The sequence below is a fragment of the Mustela erminea genome, chromosome 12 (assembly GCF_009829155.1).
Source record: "Mustela erminea isolate mMusErm1 chromosome 12, mMusErm1.Pri, whole genome shotgun sequence".
In the NCBI taxonomy this organism is placed as follows: domain Eukaryota; kingdom Metazoa; phylum Chordata; class Mammalia; order Carnivora; family Mustelidae; genus Mustela; species Mustela erminea.
In genome coordinates this window covers 82665847-82692794 of record NC_045625.1, presented here as the reverse complement: position 1 = coordinate 82692794, position 26948 = coordinate 82665847, and the positions used below count along the sequence as shown (strand labels likewise).

General features: G+C 44.0%; 1 protein-coding gene across 2 annotated transcripts in view; it reads left to right on the top strand.

Moving 5' to 3' along the window:
* Window positions 1-26948, top strand: part of FAM189A2 (family with sequence similarity 189 member A2) — a 63212-nt gene that overhangs the window by 19184 nt on the left and 17080 nt on the right. For both annotated transcript variants that reach the window (XM_032308668.1, XM_032308669.1), the window contains one exon: window positions 19704-19814. In XM_032308668.1, the coding sequence (XP_032164559.1) occupies window positions 19704-19814 (111 nt within the window). The remainder of the gene's footprint in view (window positions 1-19703; window positions 19815-26948) is intronic.

The following is a 26948-nucleotide window of genomic DNA, read 5'->3' as shown; positions in this document are numbered from 1 at the left end:
CGGACAGCCCAGGTTGGTTTCCGTGGTTCGTAACGTAATCAAGAACTCTGCTGTAGGACTGTGACTTTTGTCTTCTATGAATGTTGCTTTTATAACAATTTAAAAAGCGAATTCAAAAATAAGTGAAAGGGATTCATTTTAAATATTCGGTCACTTATGGTAACTCGGGGGAAAAATGAGCAGTCCTGTGGGTGCTCAAGTTCGATTAATTAATGGCGAGTGCTTGGTGTTGGGTGTCAGGGCTGGGGTGGTGGCCGAACCAGGTCTTACTAGATGTAATTTCTTAATGAGGATACCGAAGGGTGGCCTTAAGGAATTCTTTAAAGAAGAAAACAGAATAATGTATAAATCTTTGTCTTTTAGCAGGCATCCTGCAAGTTGATGAAGACGAGGGAGTAGAGATTTGAGTCAGATCTGGATCTGATCTGGGTCCCCTAAGTGCATAATTTAGGGCATAATAAGTAAATCACCTCTTTGAAACTGTCTCCTATTTATTTTATGTCTGTATCCACAAAATATATTTATAAATGTATATATGCATATTGTATATTTAAAACATGTATATATAGTACATATATGTGCACACTGTACATATCAAACACATGTATGGCATATATGCTATGTATATTTATCAAACCTGTGTATGTTATATACATACATACATTGTGCGTATGTGCCGTATGTATGATGTACACATGCACTGCACGTATCTATCTATTTTTATATATTTCAAACACACCCCTGTGACATGGTGACATTTGATAATTTGCTAAATGCCTTTTAAGAGGAAGAAAATCTTTTTTATTGAAGGCACTCATCAGCAGCCTTATTCTGGTTAAAAATAGTCATCAGACCTCTGTACATTTCTCCAAGCACCCCAGACCTGAGCACACTCCCCGAATTAGCCTTTTTAACCCACTGAGCCACTCAGGCGCCTCTCAAATTAACCATTTTAAACTCTGATTTTAGTGCCCCTGATGGTTGTCTCCATTCTAAAGATGAGGGATTCATAACCTTTTCTCGCATTTATCCTTTCTTGTTTTGGGTTTTTTTGGGGGGGAAATTATTTTTATTTCTCCTCTCGATAAGTTTATAATTTTAAATAATTTTTATAAACTTCTGTTTCTTAGTTCATCAACTTGAGGTAGTATCTTTTGACTCCTTTTATAAGATGAAGGAATTAGCCCTCAAATCTACTTTTTTCCTCCTTCTGCCGCCTTCTGATAGTAAAACCATTACTTTTAGATGCTCCGTATTTTAACATTTACACCCTGCTCTTAAACTTTATTAGACCATTCAGATTTTGATCTTAAATCGTGTCTAAAAGAGCAAAACCCAACAATGGGCCTTGCAGTATTTTCACTATGTGAACGTGATTGTAACAGGGTGTGAGAATTGGAGTCTTTATTTAAAAATTTAAAAAATTATTTTAAAAGATTTTATTTATTTGAGAGGGGGGAAGGCGTAGAGGGAGAAGGAGAGGGACAAGCAGACGCCCCCGCTGAGTGAGCAGGTGGACTCTGGGCTCAATCCCGGGGCTGGGTCCCAGGATGCTGAGATCGTGGGTCTGAGCCAAAGACAGACGCTTAACTCACTGAGCCACCCAGGCACCCTCGGATTCTTTATTTTCAGATTCACCTGGGGCTGCAGTTCGTAGAGGAGATGCCAACAGCTTCCACATTCCAGTGCTAGACTGTTGAAGCAGGACTTGTAAAACTTCTGGGTAAAAACCAGTTTTGCAACCCTTAGCTGATCTCCAGCCTCTAGCCTATACAAAGATTAGGGATTAAAGAGACAGATGGTTTGGAGAAAGTTACTGAATTGCTGTGGCATTTTGAGTCCACCTCCTCATGGGGGAGGGAATGAGTGCTTTAAGATAAGCCCGTGGAGAACCTGATACTGGTCCCTTGGTTGACTGGACTGGTATCAGACACTTGCCTGGGGAATTTTAAAGGGCTGGTTGGAGTGCCTTGTGGTCTCAGAGTTAAAGACTACTGTTGGGAAATCATTGTACTTTCCTGGACCAAGACCAAACTGGGAGAGGCTGGGCCTGCACTGTCTGATGCTTGAGAGAAGGGAACGGTAGGCTGCACAGTCCTGTCGCAGAGGAACCAAGAAGCGCGTTCGAGAGCAAGTGCTCTGTAAACACTGAAAGCAGACGGGAGGAGTCCCGTGAGCTGCCCTTCCCTTCTTTACCGGCGTGGCCCGGTCTCCCCCTTACTCCCTCCTCTCCAAGGGGACAGAGCTGTGGCTGGCAGGCTTTAGGAGAAGTGGATCCAAAAAGAGGGAAACAGAGAAGATGGCGTCAGTCCCTTGCCTTCCCCCGCAGGCTGGCTCCTTCCCTGCGGTGACCTGTCAGATAAGAGGGAGAAAAGCTGGGGCGCCTGGGTGACTCACATGGTTAATTGTCCGCCTTCCGCTCGGATCGTGGTCCCGGGATTGTCCGCCTTCCGCTCGGATCGTGGTCCCGGGACCCTGGGATTGAGTCCCACACGGGGCTCCCTGCTCCTCGGGGAGCCCCTTCTTCCTCCCGCTCTGCCTCTCGCTCTGTCTCTTATGAATAAATAAACAAAATCTTAAAAAAAAAAAAAAAAGAGGGGCGCCTGGGTGGCTCAGTGGGTTAAGCCTCTGCCTTCGGCTCAGGTCATGATCTCAGGGTCCTGGGATCGAGTCCCGCATCGGGCTCTCTGCTCAGCGGGGAGCCTGCTTCCTCCTCTCTCTCTCTGCCTGCCTCTCTGCCTACTAGTGGTCTCTCTCTGTCAAATAAATAAATAAAATCTTAAAAAAAAAAAAAAAAAGAGAGAGAGAGAAAAGCTAAAACTGAAGTTCAAGTTTTGTCTGGGACCCAGGTCTGGACACGTTAATTATGGAAATGAGAATTTTTTTTTTTTTTAAAGATTTTATTTATTTATTTGACAGACAGAGACCACTAGTAGGCAGACAGGCAGGCAGAGAGAGAGGAAGGGAAGCAGGCTCCCTGCGGAGCAGAGAGCCCGACGCGGGGCTCGATCCTAGGACCCCGGGAATCATGACCCGAGCCGAAGGCAGAGGCTTCAAGCCACCGAGCCACCCAGGCGCCCCGGAAATGAGAATTTTTGTAACTTAAAGGGACTGGAGGATTTTTTTTTTGCACCTGACATTGACCAGAGGGGTCACAGGTGCAGTCCCAGAAATCATCTAAGGGGTCAGGACACACTAGCCCTGCAGCGTGGGCTTGAACAACACGGAGGGAGAGAACAAAGTGGTTTTCTGTTGGCTCCTGCGAGCCCTGCTTACTCAAGGGATCGGCAACATTATTTTTGGTAGCATCACCGTGAGTGATTAAGTTTAGAGAAAAGGAAATGTAACCCTGTGGTCCCTCAAAGGGGGATCGTTTTGAGCAACCACATCAAATCTGTTGTTTTTTCTTCTTCTCTGTCATTTGCTGGGTTCTGTCTCGCATTTCACTTGACTTCAGTTTTGGACCATGACTTTGACAGATATGTTTATGTTATTTCTGGAGTTTTTAAAAACATATGCATCTGAGTCTCCTTTTCTGGAGTTTCTAAACGCCTCTTTTCTTTTTCTCCTGGCAAAGAAAGCCTCTGATCTCAGAGATGATCTGACCGTTGTGGCACTGCCGTCCTCATGTCACCATCGTTGTCGCCTTCGACAGTTTTATGGAACTATATTTGATATATTATAAATTCACTGTGTAAAAGTTCAGTAGTTGTACATGTACAGTTCAGTAGTTGTTACATGTTCACAGATAGGCACAAACATCTTTACCACCAGTTGTACGACATTTTCATCAACCCCCAAAAGACCCAGTACCCATTAGAAGCCCCTCCCATGGGGTGTTTGGGTGGCTCAGTGGGTTAGGCCTCTGCCTTCCGCCAGGTCATGATCTCAGGGTCCTGGGATCGAGCCCTGCATCAGGGCTCCCTGTTCAGTGGGGAGCCTGCTTCCCCTTCTCTCTCTGCCTGCCTCTCTGTCTATTTGTGATCTCTTTCTATCTCTGTCAAATAAATAAAATCTTTAAAAAAATTAAAAAAAAAAAAAAGGAGTCTCTCCCATATCTGGGGCGTCTGGGTGGCTCAGTCGGTTCAGTGTCCGACTCGTTTCTTTTGTCTTTTCTTTTTCCTTTCTTTCTTTTCCTTTCCTCTCCTTTCCTTTCTTTTCTTTGTTTTAAGATTTTATTAGTTTGAGACAGAGAGACAGCACACGCGTGAGAGAGCACGAGCGGGGTGAAGGGCAGAGGGAGAAGCGGACTCCCTGCCAAGCACGGAGCCGGATGCGGGATGAGGACCTGAGCTGAAGGCAGACGCTTAACCAGCCAAGCCACCCAGGTGCCCCAGGCATCGGACACTTGATTTCAGCTCAGGTCGTGATCTCCGGGTCATGAAGTCAAGCCCTGTGTCAGGCTCCTTGCTCAGCGTGGAGTCTGCCTGAGACTCTCGCCCTCTCTCTGCCCCTCCCCATCCAGCTCGCTCACGGGCAAGAGCACACACTCGCTCTGTTTCTCAAAAATAAATTAATCCTAAAAAAAATCCTTTCCGTTTCCTTGCAGTTCCCCAGCCCTAGAAAACCAACTAATGAATTGTCTGTCTCCATAAATTTGCCTCTTCTGGGCATTTCAGAAAAATGGGATCCTGTAATATGGGATCCTTTGTAACTGGGTTCTTGCACTCAGCATATTTTTTAGCACAGTATTCTAAGGGTCCCCCATATGATAGCGTGTATTAGTGCCTTTCCCCCTTTTTATTGTTGGATACTATTCCACGGATGGAGGTATTACATTAAAAAAAAAAAAGATTTTGTTTATTTATGGAAGAGAGGGATAACGAGAGAGGGAACACAAGCGCAGGGGATCTGGAGAGAGAGAAGCAGGCTTTCTGCTGAGCAGGGAGCCTGATGTGGGGCTCGATCCCAGGATGCCGGCATCATGCCCTGAGCCAAAGGCAGACACTCAACAACTGAGCTACCCAGGCGCCTCTGGATGTATTACATTTTATTTATCTAATCATCTGCTGGTGATCATGGCCACTTTCTGGCTATCATGAATAACTCTGCTGCGAACATGAGCATGCAAGATTTTTTGGACAAGTTTTTGTTTCTGTTGCCTATACACATAGGAGAGAATGGCTGAGTCATATGGTAACTCTATGTTGAACAGTTTGAGGAACGGTTTCCCTAAGCAGCTGTGTCATTTTACATTCCCATCAGCGGTGGGTGCAGGTTCCAGTTCCTCTTTGTCGATACTTATTATTGTCTTTTTTTATTTTAACAAGATTTAATTTATTTGTTTGAGAGAGACACAGGGAGTGAGGGAACACAAGCAGGGGGAGTGGGAGAGGGAGAAGCAGGCTTCCCACTGAGCAGGGAGCCCAATGTGGGGCTCAATCCCAGGACCCTGGAATCATGACCTGAGCCAAAGGCACCTTAAGAGCTTAAGGGCTTAAGAGCTGAGCCACCCAGGCACCCCTATTGTCTGTCTTTTTGATGAGAGCCACCATTATAGGTGTGACATGGTCTCTCAATATGTTTTTGATTTGATGTTGACACTCTTTTCATGTGCTCATTGGTCACTTTCTTGTCTGCTTTGGAGGAATGGCTATTTAGATTCCTTGCCCATTTTTCCATTGGGTTGTTTTTTGATTGCAAGTCTCTTACCAATTAGCAATTTACTTTTTTGATGGTGTCCTTTGAGGCACAAATTTTTATATCATGATGATATCCAGTTTATCTATTTTTTTCTTGTGTTGCTAAGCATTTGTATTTAAGAAGCCTCGATCTAACAAGTTTGTAAAGACTTGCTTCTATATTTTCTTGGAAGAGTTTTATTGTTTTAGTTTATGCTTGGGTCTGTGGTCCATTTCGAATCAATTTTTGCATATGGTGTGAGGCAGTGGTCCACGGTCTTTCTTTTGAATATGGGTCTCTAGTTGTCCCAACATCATTTATTATAAAGACTGTACTTTACTCATTAAATTGTCTTGGAATACTTGTTGAAAATCAGTTGAGTCTAAGTGGGAGGTTTCTTCGTCTGACTTCTAATCGCACTCTCTGCTAGCTGTTTCACTTTTCCCTTTGGACATTTCTGGGACTACTGACTTCGTGATCTAGTATGGACTTTTTTTCTGGTTTTCTCGGCCTGCCGCACAGATGTCATCTGAACATTTCTTTTCTTTATATTCTTGCTTACAACTCTTGTTTCTTAGATCTCGTGCCTCATGTATTCTTTTTCCTTGAATCCCTTTTTCATTTTACTGGAGAACATGATCAAATAAAAAATTTCAGAAATGATGTGAAGGAAGAGGGGAGCTCTCTCAGGGTTTAAAAGTCTTGATGTGTCTTTGTTTTGCCCTCCTGCTTACCCTCCCACTTTAAGGGTGGTTTACCTGGATAGAGAATTCTAGGTTCAAAAAAAAAAAAAAGTTTTCTATCCAGAATTTGAAGGCACTGCTTGATAATTTCTGTCACCGATGAGAAGCTTGATGCTGACTGATTCTTGCTCCTTAGTAAGCAGCCTCTTTTTTTTTCTTATCTGGAAGCTTTCAGGATTTTTTTTTTAACCTTGGTATTGATAAAGCTTCATTTTCAAGAAGAAAACATCATAACTTCTGGGAAAACACAAAGTGACATGCGTCATTAATGAGGGAAAACTGTTTCAAAGAACATTTGAGAAGTTAAGTGTTTGTAGGCCATGTTAAGAGGGGACTGCTGAGGTGGATACAAAACGAGTGGGTGTCCAGTAGGCCCCCCCTACATGGTACCTTTAAAGGTTTTCTGTTCCATTGGATAGAACTTATTTTCATCTCTCCTGAAAAAAATCTACAACTTAAACTGTGCCTGTACGGAGTTGTAAAATAGCCAATTACATAAGTAGATAAGTAAATGGAATACCCAATAATCTCTTCTGTTTCTTCCAAGTTTCAGGTAATTTTTCTGACAGTGTTCTGAAATTACATGAGGATGTGTCTAGTTGTGGGTTTTCTTTTGCTTTATCCTTTTTGAGTACTTTTACTCTGTGAGGCTTTGAGGTCTTTTCATTAGAAGACACGTGTCTTTCTTCAACACTGAGCACTTTTCTTTATTGTTTCTTTCATTATTTCCTTCCCTGCATTAGCTCTTTCTCCCTGGAACATTTAGTAGATATAGAGCCTCTTGAATTTTTGCCTCTTTGTTTCTTCATTTTTCAAAGTCTTCAACTTATGATACTTTAATCCTATATGCTTTGTGAGGTGTTCCCTAAAAATAAGACATTCTTCTACCTCAGAATAATAACATTATCACAACTAAGAAAGTTATTGGTAATTTCCTTTTTTCCAAGTTATTGGTGATTTCCTGATGCCATGTAATATTCAGCCCCTTTTAACATTTCCCCAGGTACTCCAAAATGTTATGTAACTTTTTCTTAATCAAACTATACACTCACACATACAGAAATATTCATGGATCATACTTCAGTTAAAAGCCTTTGATTAAGAAAAAGTTATATAACATTTTTTTAATCCAAGACCCTATCAAGGTCCAGTCATTCCATTAGATTATTCTGTCTCTTTAGTCTTCTCTGTTCCAGAACACTCTTGTCACTTTCTCCCCTTTTTTTCCCAGGGGTTGACTTTGTGAAGATGAGTCCACTGGTTTATTTCTTCCTTTCTTCCTCTCTTTCCTTTATCTTCTCCTCCTCCCCATTTCCTTTTGTCCCACTCCTCCACCTTCTCTTCATTCTAATTTTAATATGGAAAATTTCAAATATGCCCTTATCTGAAAGAAATAAACATCTCCAGTTTCTCTCGTACTCATGTTCCAGCTATCATAATCATTGACTCATGTTTAGACCTATCTCACCTACACCCCTGACTTTTCTCTTTCTCCTGCAATGGGATTGTGTTGAAATAAATAACAGCCTTGACAACGTTTCATCCTTAAGTATTTTAGTGTATGTTTATAAATGGCATTGCTGGTAGTTCAGCAAGTGCTGTTGGCTAGAGCATGGATGTGTGGCTTCCTCACATAACAGCTGCCCAGCACAGTGGCTGGATTCTGCAAGGGAGGGTCTCAGAAGGGTGTTCCAATGGCCTGGGGTGGGGGTAGGAGGTAGGGAGGCTGAGGGTGGAGTGGGGCGAGGACGCCAGGCTTCCTAGGGTCCAGACTTGATGTCTGTTGCATTCTATTGGTCAAACAAGTTCCTAAGACGAGCCTAGAATCAAGGGGATGAAAATTGGGAATTAGACTCCACCTCTTTTCCTCTTTTTCTTTTTTCTTTTGCAATTCTTATAAATTGGGGTAAAATGTACATATTTTAAGGTATATCATTTTGACTCTCGAAAGTGTACAGTGTTCAGTGACACTGAGTACATTCACAATGCTGGGCAACCATCCCTCCTACCCATTCCCAGAACTTGTTCATCATCTCAAACAGAAACTCTCTACCCATTCAACCGTAACTCCTCATTCCCCCCTGGCAATTACTGTTCTATGAATTTGACTACAGTAGGTGCCTCTTATAAGTGGAATCATGTACTATGTCCTTTTGTCTGTGGCTTACTTCACTTAGCAGAGTGCTTTCACAGTTCATTCATGTCATAGCTCGGGTCCGTACTTCCTTCCTCCTGTGGACTGGCTCACATTCCCTACTGTGCATTGTCCTCCACTGCCTGATGTGAGGGACAGCCTGTGGGAACAGAGGGAAGGAAGACTCGTTGGCAGCCATCCACGGAGACTGTTGACTCTGCCTAACTTCTCCAGAGCTGACAGTGGAGAAGCCACTAGAATCAGGGAAAGAACCAAAATTAGAGAAGCACAAAGAAAAATAGAAAAGAATAATGAAGTAAGAGAAGTGGAGTCTCAAGAATCACAGATCTGCAAACTTTCTGTGGTTTAAACCTTTCTGTGGCCGGGGCACGTGGATGGCTCAGTCGGTTGAGTGTCTGGCTTGGGCTCAAGTCATGATCCTGGGGTCCTGGGATTGAGCCCCACATCGGGCTCCCTGCTCAGCCGGGAGTCTGCTTCTCCTTCTCCCTCTGCTTACCACTCCCCTAGCTTGTGCTTTCTCTTTCTCTGTCAAATAAACAAATAGATAAGTAATATATTTTTTGAAAACCCCTTTCTGTGGCTGTTGGTATCTTCAAATCCCAATTTCCTCCTGCCACCTTATTCCCAAGGGCCATAGCAAACCATGTTCCTGTTCCTTCCATTTTGTTTGAATAGCCAGTCTCACATGTCACATCATCCTCTTGATTATTTCTCTTGAGACTGTCATTAGAGTGTCTTTTTCCTGGTCCTTACCACATTCTCAATTAGTATATGTGCATTTAGGGTGGTAGAGCTGTCTAATGTCTACATTGCCTCAGGGACTCATGGAGCCAGATGCACTGAGGGCACTCTCTCCTCGGCTAAGCCTGATCGTTCAGGTCATGAGGAAAGTCACCTTTCTGAGCAATGAGGGCTGATGTCCTAAAAGGAAAGCCTGGGAGACTGAGGCTGGGGGTGGTCTGCAAGGGAACAGGGAGTCTACAAGGGAACAGGGGATAGGGCCCCGTGGTAAGGCAGGATTTCTTCTTCACAAGCAAGGAGCCTCAAAAGTACCCCTGAGATTTGTACGTTTTCACCAGGAATTAGCAACTCTCAGTTATAAATGCTTTAACTGAGGTTATAAGCTCATCTCAAAGCTGTGTCCCAAACTGACAATAATTCGTCTTCTTCTGTCTTATTTGGGGGGCGGGGATGGGAAGAAGCCTGGGACTGGAAATAAATGTTATTATATTTTAAACACTTTATAAAAAGAGAATCTGGGGACAGCCATAATGTGAGTAAATCTGATACTTAACTATCTTTGGGAGGAAAGGGAGACGGCTAGTTCCATATTCACAGCAACGGGCCTGTGTTTTGCTTGTTGGCAAGGAGAACGAGTATGGACGTTGGTAACATATCTGCCAAGCTTCTGGAAGAAGTTTTAAAGGGTGTCAAGGAAGTGAAGCCCCAGAGTAGGTTCGTTAGGGATCCAAGGATTACAGGCACGCGGGCAGACCAAGTCAGTGCATGTGTGAGCTCCTGAAATAGGTTGAAAGCAGCAGGAGTCTGGGCTTTGAGAGTGGCCTGTGATTTGTTATGCTTTGTTGGTTGCCATGGTGCTGGGTGGTCAATCTTAACATTCATTTTGCTAACGTAGTTCAGAAAAGTATTCCTTTGGTATCTTCAATCTTTTTTCCAGTGTCTGTGTGCTTTACTCCGATAACTTTGCTCATGATTCTACATGTTTGTATTGAAATGGTTCCCCAAACGGAATTAAAATGTTAAATATTAAGAGCTAACTGCACAGTGACATTAACTGTCAAAGGTCCTATGACATTCATCTTATTAACCAGTGACTAATCAGTGGTTTGGAGCTTGGACTCCCTGGTGCTTAGGACATAAATGTTAAAATGCTGGTCAGATTCCCAGCTTGATCCCACAGCGTTCTTGTTTCAGTGGGAAAATATAACTTACATTCTAAGGACTGGGTGCTTCGTTCTTCTACCTACTCATTTACCACCTACACTCCTACTTCCTGTGATATAATGGGACAGGAGTCCCAATCGTTGCCACCTTCTTTCTCTAGAAAGTCGTAGTTCCCACCAGGCACACTGGTGGTAGCCATTTTCATGCCAGCAGTGATAGTAATCGTGTTTGCCCTTCAGATCTGTTCTGTGTTTGTTCCAGAATGTTAGTAAGAATGCACAATGCCTTCATGTAGTGCTTATCATAAAGAATTGGCTCTTTCCTGTGTTTATTGCTTGATTGGTGGGTTCCTCCAAACTAGTTCAGTATAATTTAAGACCACCTATATCTTTGTGTCTTTGGATCAGATTTTGTGCCCCATGGGAAAAAAGTGTATTTTGGTCTTCATTTACCTTGAGCAGTATCAAAAGGCTATAAATGAGGGAAAAGTGTTTAAATGACTTCCAGGGGTATTTTTTTGGAAATTGAAAGATGACTAAAAAGGGGGCCCTGGGTGGCTTAGTTGGTTGAGGGTCTGACTCTTAATTTTGGCTCAGGTCATGATCTCAGGGTTGTGAGATCGAGTCCCTGACCGGGCTCTGCAGTGGGGGTGGAGCCCACATAAGATTCTCTCTGTCTCTCCCTGTCCATGTGCTCCTTCTCCCCTCTCTCTCTCTAAAAACAAGAAAGAGAGAAAGAAAGGAAGAAAGAAAAAGAAAGAAAGAAGAGCACAAAGGGAAAGAATTCTGAAGTGATAGTATTTTTTAAATTGGAAGTTTCTAGAAGTTTCTTTTCATGAGGAAAGAATTTGGTGAGCTTCTGATATTTATTTATTTATTTATTTATTTATTTAAAGATTTTATTTATTTTATTTGACAGAGATCACAAGTAGGCAGAGAGGCAGGCAGAGAGAGAGGGAGGAGGAAGCAGGCTCCCCACTGAGCAGAGAGCCCGATGCGGGGCTCGATCCCAGGACCCTGGGATCATGACCTGAGCCGAAGGCAGAGGTTTTAACCCACCGAGCCACCCAGGTACCCCGATGAGCTTCTGATATTTAAATGGAAGCGCACATCCACGTGAGTGCGTGCACACGTGTGCACACACACACACAGATTCACGAATCCCACTCATGAGGCTCCGCCCTCATGACTTCATCATCCCACAGAGGCACCACCTCCCAACGCCAACACCTTGGAGTTAGGATCTCAACAAATATATTTTGGAGGGATGCAGACATTCAGAACGTAGCACTGAGTTTTAGTTCCTTTATGAGCTTCCTCTAATTTGTCCATCCATTCTGTTTTTGGACATGGGCATTGTTTCCAGTTTGGGGCTAGTATGAACCAGTGCTCTGACGTGTCTCGGTGTGTCTTCTGGGGGACATATGCATTAATTTATCTTGGGCATATACCTAAAGTGAACTAGTGACCCATAGGCCGATGTGTGTTGAATTTTGTGAGGAAGAACAAATGCTAGTGCTTCTTCACAGTGGTTGTACCAATTTCTAATGGCTTCTTAGACTCTCAGCCAGTCCCGTTTTTAGCCTCACTGTCACGGCCACCACCCATTTCTGAACATTTGGAGAGTCTGAGGAGTGAATCCCATGGTTTTGACTTCCCTCGTGGCTCTTGTAGGAATTTCTTTTCTCAGCACCCCTGAGTCCAGTTCACACTGGCCCTCTGGCTTTCCAGCTTCTAAAATTGTGGTGCCATTTTCCTGTTCTTTCCATCCTTACGTATTTCTGCATTTAAAACATTTCCTTTGCTGCCCCTGTAATGGGTTTTTAGGAATTGGTAGCACTAAATGCTTATGTTCACTCCACCATTCTAAACCTCTCATTTTAAAACCACGCTACTTCCACACAATCTCTGAACCATCTATTTATTTAAACATGCCTGGGCACATTTCAGATGCATCTTGAGTCTGGAGCAGTGGGGAAGAAGCAGCAAAATACAGGTCCTTGTACAGTAGGGAAAGGTCAACCTAGTTAAGGAATGAACTCTTGTACCAAAGGAGACATTCAACAATACCAAGCTGTGAGAGGCATAATTATTTAATGACATTATGTGATGGGGATTATGAGGAATTTTTAGCAGGTGGGAACGGGCAAATTGATGTTCCTTCTCGGTGGCCTCAAGTTCCCCAAACGTGCTTTTATTGAGACCTGGGATGGCCTGGGGGCACACTTGCAAAAGATCAGAGCGGAGCTGAATTCCGTTATGCAAAGCATAATGCCTTTGCATCAAGCTACTGGTATGTGCGTATCACAAAATACTCCTGGCTCAAGTTCATAACAGTAAAACCAAAGGCATAAAAGGTATCACTCATGTTGCCCGTCCTGGGAGAGGACCAGCTCTTTGGATCTTGGATTTTGCACCTTACCCTTAAAAGCCCCCGATGCCAGTTATGGAGGGCAAGCCTTCCACTTTTTGGGTCCCACTGTCTTTCATGTCTAAAATCCAAGTTCTAGAAGGACCCTTCTGCATCGACTCTGGACTTTTCCGTTTCTTGATGGTAAATTCCAATGATGATTTGGTCTTGGTAGAATTCAGGAACTGTATGTAACCCATGGTGTTCCCTTCACGGGACAGGTGGTGATGACTGTGAGTTGAGAACAATAGGAACAAAGCTTAGAGATCAGAAAAAATATAGGTCAAATGTAAGGAAGAAATTTATAGAGAATATTAGTCAAGGTCCTGGCAGGGCACAGATAACGAGAAAATTATTCCTTGAGAAGAGGTTCATAAAGGGCTTGTTCATGAAGGAATGTGCAAGGTGTAGGAAACCGTGAAGCTGGGATTGTCCCGAGGCTTGACTAGAATCTGGAATTTGGAATCAGGGACCGAGGATCCCTTGAAAGAACCTGTGGCTTTCCGTTAAGGGACACAGCCTACAGGGAAGGAACCTATGGAGTAATTACCCACGTCACCCACCTCCCTCCTTCCGGTCTTCACAAGGGCCCCCCAATGGCTGAACTTCACTAAAGACAAGAGACCAAAGGGGACCCATGGATATAGTCTTCATAGGCCAGCCTCCTTGGGAAGAGCTCAGGCGAGAGGGTCAGGAGGTCTCTTCCGCATAAGGGTCCATGGTCAACATGTAGTGAGTTCCTGTAGGAACTTATCTGCAGGCTGTAGGAAGAATTCTTCTTAGAGAAGTTTTGGAAACAGTATACCTCCAGATTATTCTTACAATCAGAGTGTCTCTCTAACTGCCATTAACTCCAGCATGTCCCAGGTGTTGAGGAGAAAATGCCGGTACTGGGCCTAGTGAAATCCATTTTGTGATAACAAGCTGCTCCCCCAAAGGGGAACTGCCTATTATTATAAATAATGAGACCGATTGCATAGCATTCTGCAGCGTGCAGAGGACTTTTTTGGACAGCATTTTGTGTGATTCTCTCATTAATCTTTTGAGGTGGCTAGGAATATAGACCTGTTTGATGAGAAAAGTGAGTCTCACAGAGGTTGCTTAAAATATCACGGTGGGGGTGCCTGGGTGGCTCAGTGGGTGGCCTCTGCCTTCGGCTCAGGTCATGATCCCAGGGTCCTGGGATGGAGCCCCGCATTGGGCTCTCTGCTCAGCGGGGAGCCTGCTTCCTCCTTTCCCTCTCTCTGCCTGCCTCTCTGCCTACTTGTGATCTCTGTCAAATGAATAAATAAAATCTTAAAAAAAATTTTTTTTTAAAAATATCATGGCAAACGAACCAGGCATCTTGGTTCCAAATTCAGGTGCTTGCCGGAAAGAGAAAATTCAAGTCACCTGCAATGATTTCTTTTTTAAAAAGAAAGAATTGGGGCACCTGGGTGGCTCAGTTGTTAAGACTGATACATGACTGATACATGACTGATACATGTCTGCCTTCGGCTCAGGTCATGATCCCAGAGTCCTGGGATCGAGCCCCACATCGGGTTCTCTGCCGCAGGGAGCCTGCTTCTCCCTCTCCCTCTCCTACTCTCCCTGCTCGTATTCCCTCTCTCGCTTTGTCTCTCTCTGTCAAATAAATAAATAAAATCTTTAAAAAATTAAAAAAAATAAAAAGCAAGAATGATGAGAATATAAGAAATGTAAGAAATCCTTGCCCTTCGCAAACAGAGCTGAGCAGACTTTGTGACTAGGATGTTCCTCCTTAGTAGCTGATGTCTTCCTGCCTTCTGTTTGCGAGGACACCCTCTGGTGATGAGTGGGATGGAAATTTGGGTCTTGGAAATTACACGATTATAGCTGGGTGAAAGCCAGAGAGGTCTATCCCGAAAGTCCCTGTAAATCCCAGCTGGGTCCCTTGTAACTCCACTATTATACACCCTTGAACCTGATTCAGCCTCTGAAGGAGACAAGCTTGGTATCCTACTAGTTCCCATGTCTGATACATGCTGCTGTTTCTGCACTAGACTAATTCGAATGACCAAATAACCAATAAGCTCGGCCAGAGTTTTAATGATAGTAATAAAAAAGCCACCGGAAGGAATAAGTATGGGGAACAGGGCACGGTGATTTTGTACACAGCCTATGTGCCTTGGCTGTGTCCTCATTCTGGGGTTGGTGTTCAGTGATCTGACTCTGACTTCTCGTTGGCAACCCATCCAGTGCGGGACAGGAGCTAAGTCTACCAGGCAGTGAACCTCTGGAACATTCTCTCAGCTCGTTTGTTATTCCGACGTTTAAGAAGTAGCCCCATCCATTGTATGATCTCACATTCCTGTCTTGGCAGAATGGATTCAGAATTGTCTTTCTTTTTTACTTTTCTTTTTAAAAATGATTTTATTTATTTATTCGAGAGAGAGAGTGAGAGAGAACATGAGGGGGAGAAGGTCAGAGGGAGAAGCAGACTCCCCATGGAGATGAAAGTCCAATGCAGGACCCGATCCTAGGACTCCGGGATCATGACCTGAGCTGAAGGCAGTCGCCCAACCAACTGAGCCACCCAGGTGCCCATTTTACTTTCTTTTTAATATACTAAATATAATTGGGCACCTGGGTGGCTCCGTGGGTTAAGCCTCTGCCTTCGGCTCAGGTCATGATCTCAGGGTCCTGGAATCGAGTCCCGCATCGGGCTCTCTGCTCAGCAGGGAGCCTGCTTCCTCCTCTCTCTCTGCCTGCCTCTCTGCCTGCTTGTGATCTCTCTCTGTCAAATAAATAAATAAAATCTTTAAAAAATATATACTAAATATAATTTATATAAATCCCTGATCAAAAGTGTTCTAAAATTAGCTAGGTTTTGAGAGTTGGATACACCAATGTAGACAACATCCCAAAGAACATATGGAACATTTCTATCATTCCAGACAATTCTTCTCTTTCTTCCCAGTCAATCCCCGCCCCCCACCAAATAGGCACCAGTCTTCCGATTTCTATCACTACGATTATTTTGTCTTTTCTTGAACTTCATGTAGGTGGAATCATATAATATCTGGCTTACTTCACTCAACGTGTTTGAACTTCTGTGTGTTGTTGTACATCAGTAGTGTGTTCCCTTTATTGCTGGAAGTATTCCATTATTCGGAAATGCCACAATATGTTTCCTTTTTCTCCTGCTCTTGGATATTTTGAGTTATTTTTACTTTTGGTCTAATATGCACAAAGCTGCTGTAAACATTCTTCTGTAAGTCTTTTTGTGGGTAACTGCAGTCATTTCTCTGGGTCTGTTCCTAGGAGAGGAAGAGCAGGTCAAAAGGAAGGTGTATATTCAGTTTTTTTTTTTTTTTGCAGTTTTTAAATTACATGTTTTACTGTAAAACAGTGTTAGAGTTACAGAAATATTTTAAAGATAATAGAGGTCGTGTATACACCATACTCAGTTTCCCCATCATTGACACCTTACTTTAGTATAGTACATTTGTTGCAACTAACGAACCAATATTGATACATTATTATCAACTAAAATCCGTACTCTTCAGATTTTCTTATTTGTATCTAATGTTCTTTTTATGTCCCTTATCCCAGCCTAGGAGGCCACATTATGTTTGCTTGTCATGTCTCCTTAGGCTTCGCTTGGCTGTGACAGTTTCTCAGATTTCTCTTGTTTTTGATGAACTTGACCATTTCGCAGAGTACTTGTCAGGTATTTGGTAGCACGGACCTCAGTTGGAATTATCTGATGTTTCTCTTATGATTAGACTGAGATTATCATCAGTTTGGCAGAGCAAGACACAGAGGTAAAATGCCATTTTCATCACATCATGTCAGGGGTGCATGCCGTCCACGCGACTTATCAGTGATATTAACCTCGGTCCCCTGGCTTCTCAGGGTTCTCCACTAGAAGATTGCTCCCGCTCTCCCTTCCATATGTATTCTTTGGAAGGAACTCACCTGCTACAACCCATGGTTAGGGAATAGGGAGTCGAGGATGGACTATCTCCACAGTTGACCTTGGAACAACAGAGGTTTGAACTGCATGGGTCCACTTACATGCATATTCTTTCTTTTTTCTTTTCTTTTCTTTTTTTTTTTTTTTAGATTTATTTGAGAGAGAAAGAGCACACAGAGGGAGAGGGAAAAGTAGACTCCCCACTCATCAGGGAGCCCAATGCAGGCAGGGCTCCATCCTAGGACCCTGGGATCATGACCCAAGCCAAAGGCAGATGCTCAACCCACTGAGCCACTCAGGCACCCCCAGACTTTGTTGTTAATAAAAATAGTACAGAATTGTAAATGTTTTCTCTCCCTTATGATTGTCTTAATATAATAACATGTTCTTTTCTTGAGCTTCCTTTCTTGTAAGAATGTAGTATATAACACATATAACATGCCATATATGTGTTAACTGACTCTGTTATTGGCAAGGCTTCTGGTCAATAGTAGGCTATTAATAGTTAAGTTTATGGGCATTCGGAAGTCATATTCCGATTTTGTACTGCATGCCGGGGTTCAGGGTGAGCACCCCTGAGCCCTGCATTGTACAAGGGTCAACAGTATTTGGAATTCTTTGGCAAGGAAATTTACATTTAGTTTTTAAGAAGTGGCATTTTATACTCAGACAAGCAACGCGGGAGGGTCCGTGTGCTCCTCGTCCTCACCAGCACTTGCTGTTGTCACTCTTTCTAAGTTTAACCATTCTAGTTGATGTGAAGTGGTATCTCACTGTGGTTTTAATTTGCATTCGTGATGACTAATGATTTTGAGTAACTTTTCGTGGGCTTATTGACCATTCCTATGTCTTCCTTTGTGAAATATCTGTCCAAGTCTTTTGCCCGATTTTCTGTTGTCTGTTTTTTATTATTATTGAATTGAGGAGTTATACCTATATCTGGATAAATGTTCTTTGTTTAATACATGCATGAAATGTTTTCTCCCAGTCTGTGGCTTGCCTACTGGTTTTCTTAACAGTGTCATTTGATGAGCTGGATTGAAGATTTTATTTTATTTTTTTTTTTAAACTTTTTTTTTTTTTTTAAGATTTTATTTATTTGACAGAGAGAGATCACAAGTTGGCAGAGAGGCAGGCAGAGAGAGAGGGGGAAGTAGGCTCCCTGCTGAGCAAAGAGCCCGATGCAGGGCTCGATCCCAGGACCCTGAGATCATGACCTGAGCTGAAGACAGAGGCTTTAACCCACTGAGCCACCCAGGCGCCCCGTGGATTGAAGATTTTAATAAAGAGATTTGGGAACCTGTGCTGGAAGTAATGAACCCTCACTCTTTCTATATCTGATGCTGCTAATCGCTAGTTATGAGGATTTTAATTTATTTATTTATAAAAGATTATTTGAGAGAGAGAGAGAGAGACTGAGCACATGGGGGAAGGGCAGAAGGAGAGGGACAAGCAGACTGTGAGGTGGGCACAGAACCCCATGTGGGGCTTGATCTCAAGACCCTGAGATCATGACCTGAGCTGAAACCAAGAGTTGTGCTCAACTGACTGAGCCACCAGGTGCCCCATAGTTATGAAGATTTGTGATGTGCTGGTGGGCATAAGGATTATAACCACGCCTTCTTTTCAAAGCATCTGTTGTTGCATGAAAAGATAATTTTCAAAGGAAAGTTAGACTTCCCCATAGTAACAATAACTATGTTACTGGGTATGAAGATTCCAGATGTATTAGGTGTGTCTTTGAGTAGCTGCTGCCGGTGCACAGGAGAAGCCCAGGTGAGAAGATCATGTTCTGTCCTTGGCTAACTGGGCCTCCTCATTTTCCAAAGCTTTGGCATGACAATGACTGACACTGTGCCCGGGGGAGGGGGGTGGCTCTTCTTGCTCCTGACCCAGGTAAGTCCCACAGACACTGACAAATCATGAGAAATAGTAACCCAGCAGCTGCGGCCGGCAGTTCCCCCAAGATCTGATGACAGCACGCATAGCCCTTTTAGAGTTCAACAAAACAAGGAAAGGAGGGAGGTCAGACTACTCCTGGAGAGGCAGGAAGAATTCCTCTTAGGAAACAACATCACGTGATTTTTTTTTTTTTTAAGATTTTATTTGTTTATTTGACAGACAGAGATTACAAGTAGACAGAGAGGCAGGCAGAGAGAGAGAGAGAGAGAGAGGGAAGCAGGCTCCCCGCTGAGCAGGGAGCCCGATGCGGGACTCGATCCCAGGAACCTGGGATCACGACCTATTTGTGATGAGATTTGATTTCGATCATCAATATAGTCCTCAAGTTGAAAAGCTATAGCAGTCTCTAATTGGCACTAAGTAAAATCTGGCTTCTTGGTTGATTGCTGTCAATTCTGAATTATTTAGCGTAACATATGGAACATTTAGCTTTGGAGAAAAGTACATAGAAGATCACTGTAGACTTATTTTTTAGTACCTACACTGTTTGGAACTGAGAAAAGACTTACTTTTATTTTTACTTCTGGCCAGTAAGGGCTCTGAGTGCTTCGACTTTCCTGGGTTCTAGTAGAATATGCTAGAATTCTCCATTTACCTACTTACCAATTGATCCTGCAAAACTCAGAAAAAAATAACAAGGGCTCAAGGAGGAATTGGCCATGGCTTTAATGCAATGAACAGATCGGATCTAGGGAGTCAGAACTTCCTTAGATGCAAAGAGAGGCAAAAAAAAACGAGGGACTTGAAATTATTGACAAGACTTGAGAGTCAGTGGTCCTCCTCAACACAGTTTTAAAGTTCTACAACATGAACGAAACGTTGGTACATTAAGAACATGGTTCTGACTTAAAAAAAAATGTGTGTCCTCTAGGAAGAGAATATGAATTTTATTTATTTATTTATTTTTACTCAGACAAAACTCTGATTTAGCTACTGTCTTTTTTAATGGCCTCTTTTCCTGCCACTTCAGGTGAATCTCTTTGTGCTGCTCTCCGTGGTGTGTGTCCTCTTAAATCTAGCTGGATTTATCCTCGGCTGCCAGGGCGCCCAGTTTGTGTCCAGCGTGCCCAGGTGTGATCTGGTAAGTCGACCTAAACCATCGCTGGGCACCTGCTGGGACCCTGGCTTTCCTGGGGGTGGTGGTGGGAGGCGGTAGGCAGCAGCCACGAAGGAAGCCTGCTCTCTGCTTCGTTTACCCGCTTGCCCTGGCCGAATTCAGGCATTTTGTTTCCAAAGCAGGGGCCAGCTAGCAGAGCCCCAGAGCCACAGTAAAATGCGTGCGTCGTTAGTTAGGGAACGGCTCGGTCTCCTCCGAAGGGGGAAAGCGGACGTGATCAGAATACAGGAGAGCAGTCCTGTCTCGGAAACTTCTGGAGGCCGGTTGTATTTCAGAGTTTTCCCGATTTTTGAGAAGATGAACCTGACGCAGACACGACTTAACGCTGTAGCACCCCCTGCCCCCCACCGCCCCGGACTCCGGGGCAACAGGCTGTCATCACAACGTCTAGTTTCCAGGGCTTTTTGAATTTCAGGATTGTGGAGACGAGGTTGTGGGCCTGCAACATCTCTGAATATTTTCTTTTAATTTTTGATTGTGGCAAAATGCATGTGGTCGCATAAAATGTACCGTCTTCATTTTTCAGAGTTCAGTTCAGTGGTTGAAGCATATTCACATTGTTGTGTAGCCGATCTCGGGAACACTTTTCCTGTTGCAGAACTGCAACTCTGAACCTATTAAACAGCTCCCTCACTCTCCGGGGCCTCCCCCTGCCCTTCCCACCCGGCCCTGCCTCTGGCAACCATAATATTCCACTGCACGCACATACCGTATGATTCTTTTAACCACAAAGACAGTAAAGTGCCATAAAAATGGGCATACAAATATCTCTTTGAGACCTTGCTTTCAGTTCTTTTGGGTGTATACCCAATTGCTGGCCAACTTTGGACTGCTGAAAACGACTTCTCAGTGACACATACTTCCCTGTGGCCCAAAGCGAAGGGACTGGAGTCTTGAGAAGCTGTAGTCAGTCTCAGCTACTTGGGACTTGGTGACAAGGCAGTGTGGCCCCTTAGAAACCATGAGGTTGCCACTGGAGGAGGGGCTGCATTTCTCAAAACACTGATAAAGCCCAGGCCTTCCCTGATGGGCAGACTCAGGGATTCACCACAAACCTGGTGCTCTCTCTGCACACTCCTTCACAAGTTTTCCGATTTTGTCACACCGTTGTTTAATGAACTTCCGTCATGGGACCCCAGGCTCACAGACTTTTCTGGTTTTATAGGCCTTGTGCAATTCACCTTGTCTTGCCAGCTCTCGGAGGCAGCTCGCACTGCCTGTTCTTGCTCCAAAGACCGCCTGACATGGCCTTATTTTCTTACTTTTCACAACACCATCTCTCCCCGCAAATTCCCTATCCCTCAGTCCTTGTTCCCCCAAATATCAGTCCTTCACAGCTCCATGCAAAGAGTAACTCCTTCAGGATATAGTCCCTGAACCCCTAGGAAAGATAATCTTCCAGAGTGTCCTACATGTCCACCTCTCAGACATATGTCCTTTTCATTTTTTGGACTAGAGATCTCCGTGCACCTGTCTCCTCCCTTCTTCTGAGCCGGGATCTCCCCAAGGGCAATGTTAGCTTCTCTATTTGGGAGTTCTCAGTGGTCCCCGGAGCTGCCTCCCACTCCTTCACAGACAGAGTTCCCAGGAACAAAACGAAACAAAACAAAACAAAATGTTGAGCCAAGCTTGGTTTTCTAATTACTCATCACACAGCCAATTAGAAGGGGCCAAGAGGCTAGACCCAGGCTGAAAGTGAAAAGTCGCCCTATCTGGAAAGACAGTTTGGCCAAACTGTAGCTCCTCTTATGTCAAGACACTGATTAGAGAGGCTGCTGAGAGTAGAAAGGAAAGTCAGACCTCGTTGCTGACCTAGAAGTTTATGATGCGCAAGCGGAACAGGACAGGCACGGCGAACGCTTGAGTGGTGTTTGCAGAGGGAATGGATACGTGTCCGCTGGCAGGTAGATGGGCCGGGTCTGGCCGTCAGAGGGAGACAGCGCCTGGGGCACGCAGAGAAAGAAGGGCTTGTATCCGGGCAGAGATAAGGAATGTAGGTATGTGAGCTGGACCTTGAGTGATGAGTAGATAATGAGAGTGGGTAGAGCCCGAGAGAGGACTCAGGAGGCAGTAGTGGAAAGGGAGCTTTGGTAGCTCTTGGAAAAGCAGAAGCCACATTGCGAGGGGTCAAAGATACATGTAATGGACTTTCTGAGAAATTCTGTGGTTCTCTATTCTGCGTACCCATCCCTTGCGGGCACTTTGTAAAGAATCTTCTAACGGGATGGGGCCCCATTCCCAAAGATTGTCCATTGACCTAGAAAGGGGGAGGGGTCTAGGCATCCTTATCTTTTAATATTTTAAGTGTATTTTTATTTATTTTATTTTTTAAAAAGATTTTTATTTATTTATTTGACAGAGAGATCACAAGTAGGCAGAGAGGCAGGCAGAGAGAGAGGAGGAAGCAGGCTCCCTGCTGAGCAGAGAACACAATGTGGGACTCAATTCTAGGACCCTGGGATCATGACCTGAGCTGAAGGCAGAGGCTCAACCCACTGAGCCACCCTGGCGCCCTTTAAGTGTATTTTTTTTTTAAAGATTTTATTTATTTATTTGTCAGAGAGAGAGAGAGAGAGTGCACAAGCAGGCGAAGTGGCAGGGAGAGGAAGAGAGAGAAGCAGGCTCCCCGCTGAGCAAGGAGCCCGATGTGGGACTCGATCCCGGGACACTGGGATCATGACCTGAGCGAAGGCAGCAGCTTAACCACTGAGCCACCCAGGTGCCCCCCTTTAAGTGTATTTTTAATTAAACATTTATCCCCACCACAAAAACCCACTCTGTGATTGTATCTGATTATAAAACAGTAAAAATTCAGACAAGTCATAAACATATAGGAAAGAACTTAAAAATCACTTGAAATTTCACTCTTCTGGGTAAACGCGATTAACTGTTAGGCAGATTTTGGGGGCACGTCTTTATATCCATAAAAACACAATTTCCATCAGTGGGACCATATCATAACTGTTGTTTTCCATTAGGGAGGCTATTTGACCAATGAAATCTTTTTGGGGAAGGGGACACTCTTCCTCATTCCCTCCCCACCATGCTAGTTCCCCCAAATTCTTGCTGATAACTGGGGGTGTCCCTCCATGTGTTCAGGTGATCCCACCTAAACAGGTAGGGGGTGGACCTAATTGCGATTTCTTTTCCAAAAATGGGACCTACTGTATCCCCCCCCACCCCCATACTGTGTTTCTCACTTACAGATCTAACACTCTTTGCTTTGAACAGGTTAATTCTCTATTGCCTTGTTGTCTGGAGTAGTTTGGGTTTTGGCCGATAAAAACAATCAAGCCACCCTTACCCTCTTGCACAACCCCTTCCCAGGTCAGAGAGCGTTCCTGGTGGGGAAGGTACAGTGTTTCTTCGGTTTGTCTCATTTCTTTAAAAATTACACATTCAATCCTTTGGCGGCTCCATCCATTCTTTAAAATGGAGTGAAAATTTACACTGACACGCACAGATCTCAAGTGTACAGTTCACTGAGTTTTGGCCAGTGTATACATTCATCTTGACCAATGTATACATTCATGTATACCCCCCCAGACCAGAGCTAGAACATTCGTCTGGCCAGTTCTTGTGTTTCACCCAAATGGAATCCTCAGGTATGTACCTTTTTGTCTCTGTCTTACTTTGCTCAGCATAACACTTCGGAGATCCAGCCATGATTTTGTGTTGTGTCCGTTGCTTTTTTCTTTTTTTTCTATTTTTGCACAAGAGGATTTCATTGTATAAAAATATCACAGTTTGCTGAATCCACTCTCCTGCTGATGGACATTCCCATTGTTTCCCGTTTGGGGCTATTATGAACAGAGCTCTTGTAAACATTTTTGCGGAGTTGTGGTTTTTCCCGTGGGCCCATTCTCGTTTCTCTTGAGTAAATAAAGGCGTGTGGGATTTGCTCGGTCACGTGGTAAACTTAAGTCTGTGTAACTTTATAAGAAACTGCTAAACGGTTTCCCAGCGTGCTTGGGGAATAAGGATTTTTAACTTAAGGTATACAGCCAGTTCCTTTATTAAAGGGTTCAACTTACGTTTCTACTGGTGACTCTCCGCCAGCTACAAGCGTTTCTCTCTACTGTTTGTCAGTCTCATGGTGGCCGTGTGAGAACTCAGTCAAGTCAGCTTGCAGTCCCCTGGTTGTGAGAGAAGGTGTCCTCCTTTGTAAAAGGCTTCCTAGAAGATGCTAATGAGCAGCCCGTGCTGAGAACCATAATCCTGGTGACGAGGAGAGAGATGGAGTCAGGGATGATGGTGTCAGGGAACAGCATCAAGGTCGAAGCGTGGGTGGTTTTCTTTTTTTCTTTTTAAAAGATTTTATTTATTTACTTGACACACAGAGAGAGATCACAAGCAGGCAGAGAGGCAGGCAGAGAGAGAGAAGGGGAAGCAGGCTCCCCGCTGAGCAGAGAGCCCGATGCGGGGCTCGATCCCAGGACCTTGGGATCATGACCTGAGCCAAAGGCAGAGGCTTAACCCACTGAGCCACCCAGGCGCCCCAACATGGATGGTTTTTATGTAGAGGCTTGCACAGGGATGTTCGTGGATGCTTAAGAGATCAAAGAGAAGTTGGAACAACTCTGCAGAAATGTTGGGGCAGAGCCGAGATGAAGAAGGGAGGGGAAGGGTCAGGAACAGAAAGAACGAGAAATCCAAAATGCTACGTCGCCTGGTACCTTTCTGTGCAGAGACTCAGGGCTGCCGTGTCAGCTGCGCCCGGCCACTGATACTCATTTTTATTTGCATACTGATTAAACTTTCTGAAAGCCTTGTGTGAAGAGATTAACTTTCACCCATCTGGAAAATTCTTGCATCTGGACCAGCTCACCCCGAAGTTCCGGATAGCTGAGGTTTCCGGATACATACAAGTCTGGTTATGTTTAAGTAATACCGGTCTGTCTTCTCTCTTCACTGGACACCTTGGATCAAGAATGGACTCGAGTGGGAGGGAAGTGCTTTGTAAGACGACACCGGGTATTACCTGTGGGAGGCCGAATCCGTAGGTGAGATTCTGAAGCTGACCTAAGTACAAGAGCTGGAAACCCGTAGGGCATGGTGTTGAGAAAAGTGAGTGTGGTTGGTGTTTGGGAAGAAGGGGGCCTTGGGTACATGTAGCAACTGAATGGTGGCTTATTTGTAACTACCAAATAGTACTGTTAGTGTTAAATCCGGGAGATCTCAGCTGGGCTTCAAAGGAAGAAGCCCATTAGGAGTAACACTTACCTGCTGAATTTAGCCCATTAGTAAGGACTATTAGTAAGGACTATTATTAATTCATACAAGAGGGGCTAAGAGAAAGCCCAAGAGGAAATAAAATCCCCCCGCCCCGTCTCTGCACACCCCAGCCCCGCACACCTCACCCTCGCCCAGACCTTGGCTAGAGAAATCCTGCGTGAATGGCCTCAGTAGTTTTCCCTTAGAAAGTAAAAATCGAATGTAGATTTTAGCAGCAGGGGGTGCCTTCAAAAATGTGAGACAGTAGAAGAAAATTACAAACACAGTCTTTTGCTTTTGTGTGTGTCTGGGGGTCAGAGTGTGGATTTAGGTGTGGGGACATTACGGAGATAACAGTGTCTGTGGGCAAACCAGGGAGGAACAGAAACCAACTGGAAAGGAAAGGGTAGAGACGGAGTCGACGGAGGTAACTCCAGTAACTCTTGGTGTCAGAGGCAGAATTTATGTCAAGATCTGGGCCTCGGTGTTTGATATAATAATGTATCCCCTTTCAAGGTGGTTTGGGGACAGAGAATAAAAAAATCTTATAGAATCCCTGGAGTTTTGGAAGAGGCAAAACTAATCCTTGTGGAAAAAAATGAAAGCAGTGTTAGCCTGTAAGAGGGTGGGGGCAGGGATTCGTGGGGAAGGACATGGTGGAATTTTCTCTGGTGATGTTATGGTCTGGATGTTGGTAAGGTTGGAAAGACGTGGCACAGGGGATGCATTGCTTAAAATTGGTAAATGGTATGCTTAAGATTTGTGTATGTAAATTTTTTTTTGTGTGTGTGTGTGTGTGTATGTGAGTTTCATATTCAATGAAAGAGAAACCCAAACCCCCCCAAATGTGTAATATTTAGTGGAAATTTTCCCCTTTGCTTCCTAATCAACATATTATAAAGAACTATATTTTCTCTTAATTTGGAAAAACACTGTAAATCTGTGACTAGAGGGTAACTAGAGGGTTAAGTTTGGTTAGAAGATAAGAATCTTTTTAAAAAAATTCTTTATTTTTTAGGGGCGCCTGGGTAGCTCAGTGGGTTAAGCCTCTGCCTTTGGCTCAGGTCATGATCTCAGGGTCCTGGGATCGAGCCCCGCATCGGGCTCTCTGCTCAGTGGAGAGCCTGCTTCCCCCTCTCTCTCTGCCTGCCTCTCTGCCTACTTGTGATTTCTCTCTCTGTGTGTCAAACAAATAAATAGAATCTTTAAAAAAAATTATTTTTTTATTAACATATAATGTATTATTAGCCCCAGGGGTACAGATCTGTGAATCGCTAGGTTTACACACTTCATAGCACATACCTTCCCCAATGTCCATAACCCCACCACCCTCTCCCTACCCCACTTCCCCCGGCAAAGAAGGTAAGAATCTTAATTCAATAAGAAAAAAGACTCTTTCTTTCCTCTTAAGTAACTCAAACACTGTAGACGTTCAGTTATTCTTAAAGATTCCTGAAGAATTTTGCAGCTAGTGACGTCAAAGCTGCCTCCTTAACAAATATGAAAAGGGCATGACTTTCCCTTTTAGCCACACTAGAATAGCCAACTCCGACAACTCAGGAGGCAAAGCAAGTAAGAATGACCATCTGCGCCCAAATTACGGGTGTTCATTAGCCAAAACCAGGTGTTGCATTTTTCACAACTTGATTCAAGGGAACCTTCGATACGTGGCTAAAAGTTTGCAAAACATTTCATTACAAAATATGAGATACTCATGACTTATCACTTCAATTCTGCGACCACACTGAAGATGTCCAGCTGAGAGATCTCCTTAAGCCTACACGGTTTAGGGCTACTGTTTGCCCAATACACCCTGTGTTTCCCACAGGCACGTGGGAGCTTGAACTTCCTCACCCTCTTGGAGTTAGGTAGGTAGGGCCATAG